The following is a 14385-nucleotide window of genomic DNA, read 5'->3' on the forward strand; positions in this document are numbered from 1 at the left end:
TACGGCCCAGTACATCTCTGGGGCCGAGCTTCCTTCCATCCAGGACCTCTAAACCAGGCAGTGTCAGAGGAAGGCCCTACAAATTGTCAAAGACTGCAGCTACCCAAGTCATAGACTGTTCTCTCTGCTACCGCACGGCAAGCGGTACCGGAGCTCTAAGTCTGAGACCAAAAGACTTCTTAACGGCTTCTACCCCCAAGCCATAAGACTGAACAGTTAATCAAATGGCTACCTGGACTATTTGCATTGACCCCTTTATTTTATAATTATTTTGACTCTTGCACAGGCTCAAATACACTCACTGGACTCTAACCCCACACACACACGTATATTGACACACACACACACACACACACACAACTCTCTGTTTACCATCTATGCATAGTTACTTCACCACTATGTACATATTACCTCGACTAAACCATACCCCATGTATATACAGTGAGGGAAAAAAGAATTTGATCCCCTGCTGATGTTGTACGTTTGCCCACTGACAAAGAAATTATCAGTCTACAATTTCAATGGAAGGTTTATTTGAACAGTGAGAGACAGAATAACAAAAAAATCAAAAATCAAAACCATGTCAAAAATGTTATAAATTGATTTGCATTTTAATGAGGGAAATAAGTATTTGACCCCCTCTCAATCAGAAAGATTTCTGGCTCCCAGGTGTCTTTTATACAGGTAACGAGCTGAGATTAGGAGCACACTCTTAAAGGGAGTGATCCTAACCGCAGCTTGTTACCTGTAAAAAAGACACATGTCCACAGAAGCAATCAATCAATCAGATTCCAAACTCTCCACCATGGCCAAGACCAAAGTGCTCTCCAAGGATGTCAGGGACAAGATTGTAGACCTACACAAGGCTGGAATGGGCTACAAGACCATCGCCAAGCAGCTTGGTGAGAAGGTGACAACATTTGGTGCGATTATTCGCAAATGGAAGAAACACAAAAGAACTGTCAATATCCCTTGGCCTGGGGCTCCATGCAAGATCTCACCTCGTGGGGTTGCAATGATCATGAGAATGGTGCGGAATCAGCCCAGAACTACACGGGAGGATCTTGTCAATGATCTCAAGGCAGCTGGGACCATAGTCACCAAGAAAACAATTGGTAACACACTACGCCGTGAAGGACTGAAATCCTGCAGCGCCCACAAGGTCCCCCTGCTCAAGAAAGCACATATACATGCCCGTCTACATGCCCGTCTGAAGTTTGCCAATGAACATCTGAATGATTCAGAGGACAACTGGGTGAAAGTGTTGTGGTCAGATGAGACCGAAATGGAGCTCTTTGGCATCAACTCAACTCGCCGTGTTTGGAGGAGGAGGAATACTGCCTATGACCCCAAGAACACCATCCCCACCGTCAAACATGGAGGTGGAAACATTATGGTTTGGGGGTGTTTTTCTGCTAAGGGGACAGGACAACTTCACCGCATCAAAGGGACGATGGTCGGGCCATGTACCGTCAAATCTTGGGTGAAAACCTCCTTCCCTCAGCCAGGGCATTGAAAATGGGTCGTGGATGGGTATTCCAGCATAACAATGACCCAAAACACATGGCCAAGGCAACAAAGGAGTGGCTCAAGAAGAAGCACATTAAGGTCCTGGAGTGGCCTAGCCAGTCTCCAGACCTTAATCCCATAGAAAATCTGTGGAGGGAGCTGAAGGTTCAAGTTGCCAAACGTCAGCCTCGAAACCTTAATGACTTGGAGAAGATCTGCAAAGAGGAGTGGGACAAAATCCCTCCTGAGATGAGTGCAAACCTGGTGGCCAACTACAAGAAACGTCTGATCTCTGTTATTGCCAACAAGGGTTTTGCCACCAAGTACTAAGTCATGTTTTGCAGAGGGGTCAAATACTTATTTCCCTCATTAAAATGCAAATCATTTTATAACATTTTTCACATGCGTTTTTCTGGATTTTTTTGTTGTTATTCTGTCTCTCACTGTTCAAATAAACCTACCATTAAAATTATAGACTGATCATTTCTTTGTTAGTGGGCAAATGTACAAAATCAGCAGGGGATCAAATACTTTTTTTCATGACACCTCAGGTTAGACCAGCCCACCCCCTCCCCAGTAAGAATGTGTGTTTTCTGTTGCATTCTTGATGATAATCATAATGGGATTCGGGTAGGGGAGAGAAGAAAACATGGGATAATTATATATGGGGCCCATTCTACATGGAGAGCTCTCAGCTCTGTTTTGTAAGTGGTATGCTCTTATCTGTTCAGTTGTGGGATTTTGGACACACCCTCTGCTGTGCAATAGACAGTTTAGTTTGATTTAAATCGGGTCTCTCTCTCTCTCCCTCTCTCTTTTCTCCCAATTGTAGTGGATATCAAGTGATCTGAAGCAGTGCTCACAATTAGTTCTACACTTCTGTTTTCTATTAGTTTACAATTCTAAACTTGGCGAAAAGGGAACAATATCAAATAAGGAACATGGCATTCTCTTGCCCCCTCGGCTCGCAGGCCTGCTCCTTCCCATGGCAAGCAACACAGTGCTGGGGATTGCCCAGTGAGTGGTGCTATCCACCTGCTGGATCGAGGTGAGCGCTTTTCTCCACATAGCTGTCCATTTATGCTCAGTTTTAATACGCACAATCTTAGTTACAACACCCCTCTCCTTATCGCTCTCACACGTTGTAATTACGCAGTACAAAGAAATGTGCACTCTTAACAATAGTCTGTTCTTAGGCGCGTGAGTTAAGTATGAGTTTCACGTTTGGGGAAGCTTACAATGTATCCTACCATTTCTACCGATCTGCATGACATTTCATATGCACATTTTCGTGAAACAGTTTCATTTTAATAATAACGTTTTCATTACACAAAATCATTGTCACGTGGTTAATAACACAAAAATGATACCAATCTGAAAGTTAAAATTCCACTAATAGGAGTGCACCAGCCTCTGCCATTTAGACACATTGATTCACCGTGAGCCATTGGCGGCTAAATAAAATAGAGATAGTCTAGGCAAATGTAGCAGTAGGCATACAACTTCCATTGTCAACTAAGTAAAAAATACATAAAGAAGACATATGTCCTCATGAAAATGCAGGTTCTTTCATCTCTCTATAGATACTCCGCCGGGCTGCCTCCCTTTCTTTCGGTCTTACTGGGTCCAGCAACAGTGACTATATATGAAGGTCCGGCCCTATGCTGTTGCTTGCGAACTTGCAACATTGCATCAACTAGCCTATTCTGGGCCCTCAGAGTTTCCTGCTCCAGTGAACTCCGGACAGAAACAGCTGTTTTTGCGCAAAGGGACATGTGTTCAGGTAGGGTATTTTATGACGTTTCCACTGGATGAATGGGATCCTCGGAGCATGACATTTTGCTCTTTCACACCGAGGCCTGGTGATTATCGAGGGGGAGAGTGTTTGAAAGATTTTTCAAATAGTGTGAGGAAATGTTATCATTCACAATGGATTTTTTTTTTAAATGACTGACTATGTTGACTTACTGTGTGAGGTGAAGATAATTTTGACACGCTCAGCTTATTAGTTGTGGTGAGTTAAGACAATCAGAAATCAATTTAGCCTCCATCAACATTAACCTGTTATGGATAGGGGGCAGTATTTTCACGGCCGGATAAAAAAACGTTATTTCTTGGCCTTCTTTAGCCTCTTTATTGAAAACAGAGGATCTCTGCTGTAACATGACACTTTCTAACCTGTTAGGGCTAGGGGGCAGTATTGACACGGCTGGATAAAAAAAACATACCCGATTTAATCTGGTTACTACTCCTGCCCAGTAACTAGAATATGCATATAATTATTGGCTTTGGATAGAAAACACCCTAAAGTTTCTAAAACTGTTTGAATGGTGTCTGTGAGTATAACAGAACTCATATGGCAGGCAAAAACCTGAGAAGATTTCATGCAGGAAGTGGCCTGTCTGACAAGGTGTCGTTCTTCTTGTCTCTGTTTATTGAAGAGTAAGGATCTTAGCTGTCCCGTGACACTTCCTACGGCTGCCATAGGTTCTCAGAAGGCGGCAAAATGCTGAATCGTGGCTTTGCAGGCTCTGGCTGAAACAAAGTAGCGCGTTTGGGTAGTGGCTGGTTACAGTACTGTGAGACTCAGGCTCGTGCCCGCGTCGACCGAAAGCTTTGTTTTCTTTCCTCTGTTTAGCTAAATGGACATTCCTGGTCGGAATATTATCGCTTTTTTACGAGAAAAATTGCATAAAAATTGATTTTAAACAGCGGTTGACATGCTTCGAAGTACGGTAATGGAATATTTAGATTTTTTTGTCACGAATTGCGCCATGCGCACGACCCTGATTTACCATTTCGGATAGTGTCTGGGACGCACGAACAAAACGCCGCTATTCGGATATAACGATGGATTATTTTGGACCAAACCAACATTTGTTATTGAAGTAGCAGTCCTGGGAGTGCATTCTGACGAAGACAACAAAAGGTAATCAAACTTTTGTAATAGTAAATCTGATATTGGTGAGTGCTAAACTTGCCGGGTGTCTAAATAGCTAGCCCGTGATGGCTGGGCTATGTACTTAGAATATTGCAAAATGTGCTTTCACCAAAAAGCTATTTTAAAATCGGACATATCGAGTGCATAGAGGAGTTCTGTATCTATAATTCTTAAAATAATTGTTATGCTTTTTGTGAACGTTTATCGTGAGTAATTTAGTAAATTGTTAATGAATTCGCCGGAAGTTTGCGGGGGGTATGCTAGTTCTGAACGTCACATGCTAATGTAAAAAGCTGGTTTTTGATATAAATATGAACTTGATTGAACAAAACATGCATGTATTGTATAACAATGTCCTAGGGTTGTCATCTGATGAAGATCAAAGGTTAGTGCTGCATTTAGCTGTCTTCTGGGTTTTTGTGACATTATATGCTAGCTTGAAAAATGGGTGTCTGATTATTTCTGGCTTGGTACTCTGCTGACATAATCTAATGTTTTGCTTTCGTTGTAAAGCCTTTTTGAAATCGGAGAGTGTGGTTAGATTAACGAGAGTCTTGTCTTTAAATAGCTGTAAAATAGTCATATGTTTGAGAAATTGAAGTAATAGCATTTCAAAGGTTTTGAAAATCGCGCCACAGGATTCAACTGGCTGTTACGTAGGTGGGACGAATTCGTCCCGCCTGCCCCAGAGAGGCTAAGGCTCCCATAGGCTCTCAGAAGGCGCCAGAACGTTGAATGATGACTTTGCAGTCCATGGCTGAAAAACAGTACCACATTTGGATAGTGGTCGATCTGAGAACAATGAGACGGGTGCGCGCATGCACGTGAAGAGTCCATTTTACATTTTCAGTCTTTGAACGAAAACAACAACTCCCGGTCAGAATATTATCGCTATTTTACGAGAAAAATCGCATAAAAATTTATTTTAAACAGCGTTTGACATGCTTCGAAGTACGGTAATGGAATATTTAGAATTTTTTTGTCACGATACGCGCGGGCGCGTCACCCTTATTTACCCTTCGGATAGTGTCTTGAACGCACGAACAAAACGCCGCTATTTGGATATAACTATGGATTATTTGGAACCAAACCAACATTTGTTGTTGAAGTAGAAGTCCTGGGAGTGCATTCTGACGAAGAACAGCAAAGGTAATCCAATTTTTCTTATAGTAAATCTGAGTTTGGTGAGTACCAAACTTGGTGGGTGTCAAAATAGCTAGCCTGTGATGGCCGGGCTATCTACTCAGAATATTGCAAAATGTGCTTTCACCGAAAAGCTATTTTAAAATCGGACACCGCGATTGCATAAAGCAGTTCTGTATCTATAATTCTTAAAATAATTGTTATGTTTTTTGTGAACGTTTATCATGAGTAATTTAGTAAATTCACCGGAAGTGTTCGGTGGGAATGCTAGTTCTGAACGTCACATGCTAATGTAAAAAGCTGGTTTTTGATATAAATATGAACTTGATTGAACAAAACATGCATGTATTGTATAACATAATGTCCTAGGAGTGTCATCTGATGAAGATCATCAAAGGTTAGTGCTGCATTTAGCTGTGGTTTTGGTTTTTGTGACATTATATGCTAGCTTGAAAAATGGGTGTCTGATTATTTCTGGCTGGGTACTCTCCTGACATAATCTAATGTTTTGCTTTCGTTGTAAAGCCTTTTTGAAATCGGACAGTATGGTTAGATAAAGGAGAGTCTTGTCTTTAAACAGCTGTAAAATAGTCATATGTTTGAAAAATTGATGTTTTCGGGTTTTCGAGGAGTTTGTATTTCGCGCCACGCCCCATCATTGGATATTGGAGTGGTGTTCCGCTAGCGGAACGTCTAGGTGTAATAAGTTAAGAGGACAGAGATGCCAGACACGTGGAAAACTAAAGGCATAGAAACCATTAATGACTTGGTAATAGGAAATACACTACCGTTTAAAAGTTTGGGGTCACTTAGAAATGTCCTTGTTTTTGAAAGAAAAGCAATTTATTTGTCCATTAAAATAACATCAAATTGATCAGAAATGCACTGTAGACATTGTTAATGTTGCAAAATGACTATTGTAGCTGGAAACGGCAGATTTTTTTTTAATGTTATATCTACATAGGCATACAGAGGTCCATTATAAGCAACCATCACTCCTGTGTGGCTAATCCAAGTTTATCATTTTAAAAGGCTATTTAAATCATTAGAAACCCTTTTGCAATTATGTTAGCACAGCTGAAAAGTGTTGTTGTGATTAAAGAAGCAATAAATGTGGCCTTCTTTGGACTAGTTGAGTATCTGGAGCATCAGCATTTGGGGGTTCGATTACAGGCTCAAAATGGCCAGAAACAAAGAACATTCTTCTGAAACTCGTCAGTCTATTCTTGTTCTGGGAAATGAAGGCTATTCCATTTGAGAAATTGCCAAGAAACTGAAGATCTCGTACAACGCTATGTAGTACTCCCTTCACAGAACAGCGCAAACTGGCATAACCAGAATAGAAAGAGGATTGGGAGGCCCCGGTGCACAACTGAGCAAGAGGACAAGTACATTAGGAGTCTCTAGTTTGAGAAACAGATGCCTCACAAGTCCTCAACTGGCAGCTTCATTAAATAGTACCCGCAAAACACCAGTCTCAATGTCATCAGTGAAGAGGCGACTCCAGGATGCTGGCCTCTCTGTCACACACACCCCTCCCTTCTTCTCAACATTTCAAATTATACTGAAGACATTATCTTCACACATATTTTAGATGCATTGCTTTTCACTGACAGCCACATCTCAAAAAAAGCAAATTGCGGGCTTCCCAACTAAGCGCATAGGCCTACACGTTTGTGATTTCAATCACTGCTTTAAAAGGAGCTAATGATGCTCTGTGGCTAAATCATGCTCTCTGCTGAAGTATTTTCCATAGACAGGCTTAATTCTATAATTTTGGCAAATGTATTTCAATTCAATTTAGGCTGCAGTGACTACTCTTATTGAATATTGTCCTATGCTTAGGCTACTCATTACATTTGGAATTGTATTTTATTCTTAGCCTGCAAATACTTATGTTTTTTTTCTACCTCACACACAGCACCCCCAACTCAAAACATCTTCCTCCAGCTATGCACCCCCCGGTAAATGTCGAACTGTCCCTTATAACATCACAGCTGAATTGAATTTAAAACGTTCGACAAAGTAATGCAACATAGCATAGCTAGCCTGAATCGAATGAGAAACGTACACTAATGACTGTACTCTTTGTAAGAAACAATGTAGCCATTAACGGTTACAAAGTTAAATGGGCGCTCTTTGACAGTAAAATTGACAAATGTGTAGTGGAATGTTGTGACCTGACTCTACCTCCTTCAGCTGGTCGAGTTCCTTCCGAACGGTCTCGAACTCAGTCTCCAACTCATCATACCGCTGTTTGAGCAGTTGCTTCTCTTCGAGCACCGCAAGCCCGTATTCCGCCGCCTGGATCTTCTCATGAGTCGTCTCGCTCAACTCCCGGGATAGGCGTTCTAATTCCGCCCGAAACCACTGCGGCCCGGCCTCTGCAACCAGAGTCGCCTCTGGATATTCCTGTTCCTCCACAGACATCTTGGCCAGCACTTGAAGGACAACAGAAAAGCATATAAAAAATAAATCAGTGCCTTCTGTATTTGAACGGCATGGCTGTGTTTTTGTCTCTCTCGTCGGGTCCTCAACTTTTTGATGTGAACAAAAAGTTCAGCGGTCTATAAGCGGATACCGTTATCAGATAGTATTTTCAGCTCGCTCCATAGCCGCGGTCCCTAGCTAGCCTACTTCATGCCACTAGAGAGGAAACTAAGTTGAGATCATCGATTATGAGGAATACAGTTTCAGGTCTACAGTTGTGCGCCGTGGGAGATGTAGTTTTAGGGCCATTATGTTTGGAAGAAGGACTACGCCCATGGAGAGAAATAGTAATGGCGTCTTTTTGTAGGCACTAACTCAAGTATGGGTAGCTGCAACCCAATATGGCGACCGGAGTTTGAGCGAGTGGGTGTTTCGAAAGGAGTGGGTGTATGGAAAGCGACTCAGCTCATTGGACAGATTTGCTGCCACTCAAAACTGTTTTGCGTGGCTGATTGGGCTGCACTATGAGTTGATAGTAACAGTGATAGTAAGGGGGTAGATACAGGGCCGGTCCTTGCCATTCTGCCGCTGTAGGCAAGACCAAAAAATTCCGTTCCCCTGCAAAACTAGAATAGTTCCAGACGTTGATGTTAGGTTCAATTTAGGTTCTGATTGAAAGATGAAAAGGTATTTTCTGTATGTTTAAAATACATATTTCCAGGACATTGAAAAGGCATCTTTTCCAGATGCTGAAAGATATGTATTTTCCGGACATTGAAATCAGGTTCATTTTCGCTTCTGAATGAAAGTTGAAAATAAGTCATTTATAGACGTCTATGTTTGGGCCAAATCAAGGCTGGTCAAGACAGGACAAAATCTGAACCAAATCTGAACCAAACAGATCCGGAACAAATCTGAACCAATCGGAACGTTGAAATCAGACCGCACACCAAATCTGAACCAAACACTCAGTACCTAAAATATCGGTGGACGTTGAAATCAAGTTAAGATTTGGTCCAGACCGGACAAAAAACCATGTCCGTGGATGTGAAAATCATTGGGGCGTAGCCTATTGGTTAGAGCGTTGGAATTGTAACCGAAAGGTTGTAAGATCGAATCCCGAGCTGACAAGGTAAAAATCTGTAATTCTGCCCCCGAACAAGGAAGTTGTTCCACTGTTCCTAGGCCGTCATTGAAAATAAGAATGTGTTCTTAACTGACTTGCCTAGTTAAATAAAGGTAAAATAAAAATGGTTGGTCCGGAACTGCACCAAAAAAAAATACGTCCAAAAGGCGTCGGTCCGTGCTTACTGAGGTGTTGCCTGAAGTTTAATGTTATGAATCCCCGTCAAAGTCGTAAGCCTACCTACCGTTCGTTAAAAAAAATACAAATAAATAACGTCTGGACGGGAGGAAAAAAAACGTATAAAAGACGTCGGCTTGTGCTTCCTGGTCAGCCTGCAATGGAATTTTATGAAAGCCCACCCATGTTGTATAGGCCCACCGTTTGTAAAACAGGCCATTGCATTGACTTTATTAGTCCCGATACCTGTGACTAATCAATGTGGCTATTTCAGCTCTGAATATCAGCTATCCAACTTTGCCAGGAGTTATCGCGATCCTATGTGCAATGTGTTTACCAGCATACCACCCTGCACCCCACTGCTGGTAGGAAGCACTCTTTCCTCTTATCTAAAAAATATCCCAATGCCCCAGGGCAGTGATTGGGGACTTGTGTAGGGTGCTGTCTTTCGGATGGGATGTTAAACGGGTGTCCTGACTCTCTGTGGTCACTAAAGATCCCATTGCACTTATTGTAAGAGTAGGGGTGTTAACCCTCGTGTCCTTGCTAAATTCCCAATCTGGCCCTCGAACCATCATGGTCACCTAATCAACATTTGTTTAATTGATTGAGCGCCATTTAGGTTAGGCAATTTGATCGGAGAAACCGGCATGATGTAAAAAGTGTCCTCATTATTGTCATACACTATCTCCAGCCTGTAGGCTACAGAAAAAGCCACAGTTTTTCTACCATATCCTATATCTGCAACATGATTTATGTTAGATATTTTTTTGACGGAACATTGGCGGAGCACTGCAGAGATGCATCACTCCAACAGCACGGTGGAGAGGCGCGCTGCGAATTGACAAGCAAAATATTTTGCGCCCCTGCCTTTGACAAAGTGGGCACTGCTTATCAAAGGGCAGATTTAGCGCTCACCTAAAAAGCCCATATGCCACTGGTTGAGAGAAATTGTCATCGTTTTTGGGCAGAATTATGTGAGTTTGGTCAGTTTAGCTCAGAGAATGCCGCCATAGGCACCTAATCTTGCCTAATAAGTGTGCCGGCCGTGGGCAGATAGATGCATCCCAAAGGCAACCCGGAGTGTGTGCAAAGATTTGTATAACTAAACCAAGATAGACCACAGCCTGACATTTGAAACGGGAACAAATGGGTCATAGAGGGCAGAACAAGCAAGGAGGCGGGCAGAGCCAAGCACAAGCTAGCGAGATCCTATTGGCGTGTTCGAGCTTACATTTGCATATATAAATTTAGGGAACACCTACTCTGAGGTGCGCGTGTGCAATAAGTAAATTATCTTTCGCACTCCTTCTAAACAACGCACATTTTTTAAACTTTGGCAAAGGGTAAAGTCTACAAAACTTAGTCCACTCTGTTCGTAACAGATTATAGTTTTGGGAAGCGAAAATGTATCAAGGTGACATCTAGATGGTTATCATTATTAGTTATTTATTGTGTATGCTGCTATCCTACTTGAAATAAAATAATGCAAGAGAAAAAATTGGTCACGTATCTAACGCAGGCGACTCGACCATGATACCCAGTAGCGGTCGGCAGACCAGAGCGAAGGTCCACGGCTTAAAGGCTATGCATGTTCATTCCACGGTCTGCAACAGCCGTGCAGAATTTAGGGTGATACGGCCTCAGCAGAAATCAGGGCATTCTTGTGCTTCGCTGAGCAGCAAGGAGCTGTTGTCAAAGAAGGGGGTTGCGTTTATACAGGACGTCCCGCCCTCACCTACCGTCACCCAATCATATCAATAAAGGAGCTAACTTACATTTGGCTTCCGCGTGCCTCCGGAGGGCCCGCAATTGCGTTTCACCATCCATACGGCGCCTCGAACCACATTTTCGGATCAAGCATATATTGGCTCATAATTTGCTCTAAAAATGCCATGGTTCGTTGGACAAAGCCTTCAAGAAAGTGAATGGCGTTTTTCTAAGGTTTTTGAATAAATGCTGAAAACAAGGTCTACAGTAAACACAGGTTTAGGAGATTTTATACGTTTTGTTCTATGAGACAATCTTCATCAGCCAATGTCACGTTTGGGGATTTAAAAAATATATATTTATGTAATAATAAAAAACATAAAGGCTTCATAATTCATAAAAGTCATGTTAACTGACTGCTATTATCTCATATAACAAAACGTATAAAATATCCTAAACCTGTGTTAACCTCAGGACTTATTTTCTGCATTCATTTCTAAGCCCTATTCTTTCCCAATTGATTTTTCCCATTGGTATGGTCGAACAACCCAGACGTAACTTATTTCCGGGTTTTAGGACTACAAGCTGGCGACCTCTATTGTTTGACAAAGGCTAATTCGGGAGTTGATGCGCTGGCAGCGCTTGATCTCTGTCTATGGAAAAAACTGTGGGAAACCCTACAGTCAATGAGCGCGTTAGCCCACCAAGGCCTAGATATTTAGCTAGATAGTTAAACATTTAATTAACTAGCTAGCTAACTAAATATACATGATTTTTTTAGATATCTGCAAGTATGTTTGCATGCGGTGCTCATGAATTAGGGTTGGTTGTTGAAGGACCACTTGTCACATTGTCCAAGGTGTGAAGGTGTGCTGTTTTCAAAATAACTGGAAACTCGGAAATGGGAAATCTCTAACTTCAATGAGTTCAAGACAACTGGGAACTCAGGAAAAAAAACGAGCTCTGACTGGGAAAATACATTTTGAACTGTCATCAAACTCGGAAACTCTGGCCTCTTTCTAGAGCTCCAACCTGAAGATCAGTGACGTCAGGATTTGACCTTGTTTTTTCCCCCAGAGTTCCCAGTTGTCTTGAAAGCACCAAAAATCCAGTGAATGCCAGACTTTGATGACAAAGTTTGATTAAAAAAAAATCCCACAAGGGCTGCCGAGCCACCTTCCTGTACAAGTGAGCGCAGCACAACAACGGTGAGTCCAAATATGTCTTGTATGCTGCTGCATAAATTGTAATATGCCAGGGAGATATGTATACTGTAGCTAAGAAAGTACACTGCAAAAATTGAAATCTAAGTAAGATTAAATATCTTAAATCAAGGCAATATATGCTTGTTTTTTGTCTAACGAGATATTTCTTCTTACTAGCCAGTTTTTGTTGGAGCATTTCACTTGTTTCAAGCTTTTTTGTCCTTAATTATCTTAATAAGATAATATAACTTGTTACTGAGATTGTATTACTGGTTCTGAGTAACTTAATGCTCCAAACTAGAATTACCAGAATTATAAAGCTGTTTGATGAACACTGATAAGTACAAAACTGCTTTGTAAAAGTCAGAATTTCTTATTTCAAGCATCTTATCATTTTCATCTCTTCACATATTAAGAACAGATAATGGCAAATGGAATTCACAGTTTTATTGTCAATCTTACACACAGCACAGCAATCATGTAGACAAAATACAGTACATAAGATACTTTTCATATCTGGGGAACACACTATGAGTCATTTGAACTGTTGTACAATTCTATTACCTCCCCAAGATGGTATTTGACTTGTACATACGTTTGACTCTTGTTGCTAATTGTGTAATAAGAGGTAAAATCAACCAGCTTTTCAGCATCCACTAACTCAGTGGTCTGTGCAAGGTGAGGGATCTCAACTTGATAAGCCATGACATTTCTATCAAAGCGTAGTTTGAAATGGTTGATATTCCAAACAATAAAGCCTAGAATCAACAAGAAATATGTTTTTTACCAGTCCAAATTCTGGCATATTACCATTCAGTACTTTGGCAAAGATCATGGACTTCTGAGTTATGTATTTATTAGAATTTATTACAAGCCCTTTGACTGATACAGCATGGTTTACTTCATTGAAACGTAGGAAGTCCCTCAATTTTCCACATAAATATTGTAGATATTTAACCTCTGATACAGGTCCCATCTCCCTTTCATTTGAAAAAATGGGGTGCATTGAACTGTCAACATTTTGGCAGCTTTCATATATTTGTGTTCTGATTAATCAAAGACTTGCAAATATTTTTAAAATTGAGCTTGAAAGCCCATTGTTTAAAGAAACCATGTTTAGACTCTAACCGCATACACATATGTCTAACCATTGGACACAATTACTTTATCTGTAATGGAAAATGTATCATATAATGCTGTTTAGGTGTAACATTGCAGTCTGGAAAAAGCTCCTTCCAATGCTTCAAATGATTTTCAAATGAGTAACTTCAACCTAGACACAGTCGCAATGGAAAGAACAGGTGCAAATACTATCTGTACAACCTCTATTAGCTCAATTATCAGTCATATATGCATTGACTTCCAAACTTTCCAAACAAATGGCAATATCCTTAGCAGGACAAGCATTTGCCCTGATGACTGTTTTAATTTACCATCACTTGACGTTAATGTAGTAACAGAATTTGGGGATGGCCGATCTATCATCTAGAGGGGAATAAGGGAAACCAAGAATAGCAGAATTCACTGAGTCCAGATCAATCTGTCCTGACACATGCCCTCCAGAATTGCATGCATAATGTCTTATGGAGTTTGTTGTATGATATCAAAGGCTGGGAATTCAACTAACTTGCTCCTTCTATTGATCCCATGTGTTGTTCTCAGGCTGTTGCGAAGCAAGTCAGTCTGTGCCTTTTCTATTTCATCGCACTGTCTGACATGCTTCTCCAATGTCCTTTTTGTATATGCATCCTCATTGAAGAGTGACTGCATGTCCTCAAAAGAACACTCCCAGTGTCTGCACTTACTGTAGGCAAAGCCCACACCCTCTTTGAACCCTGCTAGTTCATGGTGTGCCAGGGTGTCTCCACAGAGAGAGACCATGGCACCATATATCGTTTTCTCTCCGTTAATAGTTTGCATTTTAACCCCACTGTTCAATGCATCCATGTCTTCCTTGATTCTATTCAATATTACATCTACACCAGATTGACGGAGGTCTGCTGATCTAGCCATGGCAAGTAGCCTGATAGCAGCCAGTTTAGACCTGTATTTTGGATTTATATTTCCTAGGGTGTAGTACACCATTAACAACTTGTTTTTTTGATTCAAAGGATCCTAGTGGATTACAGATCTCTATTTCATCC

General features: G+C 41.2%; 1 protein-coding gene across 1 annotated transcript in view; it reads right to left on the reverse strand.

Annotated features, from left to right (window-relative positions):
• LOC106565154 (protein bicaudal D homolog 2) overlaps nt 1-8983 on the reverse strand; it is a 57506-nt gene extending 48523 nt beyond the window's left edge. Inside the window, exon 1 of the mRNA XM_045691498.2 lies at nt 7784-8983. Coding sequence (XP_045547454.1) covers nt 7784-8023 — 240 coding nt within the window. The 5' untranslated portion in view covers nt 8024-8983. The remainder of the gene's footprint in view (nt 1-7783) is intronic.
• Nucleotides 8984-14385: the final 5402 nt, after the last annotated feature.

The sequence above is a fragment of the Salmo salar genome, chromosome 12, assembly GCF_965601325.2.
Source record: "Salmo salar chromosome 12, fSalSal1, whole genome shotgun sequence".
NCBI classification, from domain to species: Eukaryota; Metazoa; Chordata; class Actinopteri; order Salmoniformes; family Salmonidae; genus Salmo; species Salmo salar.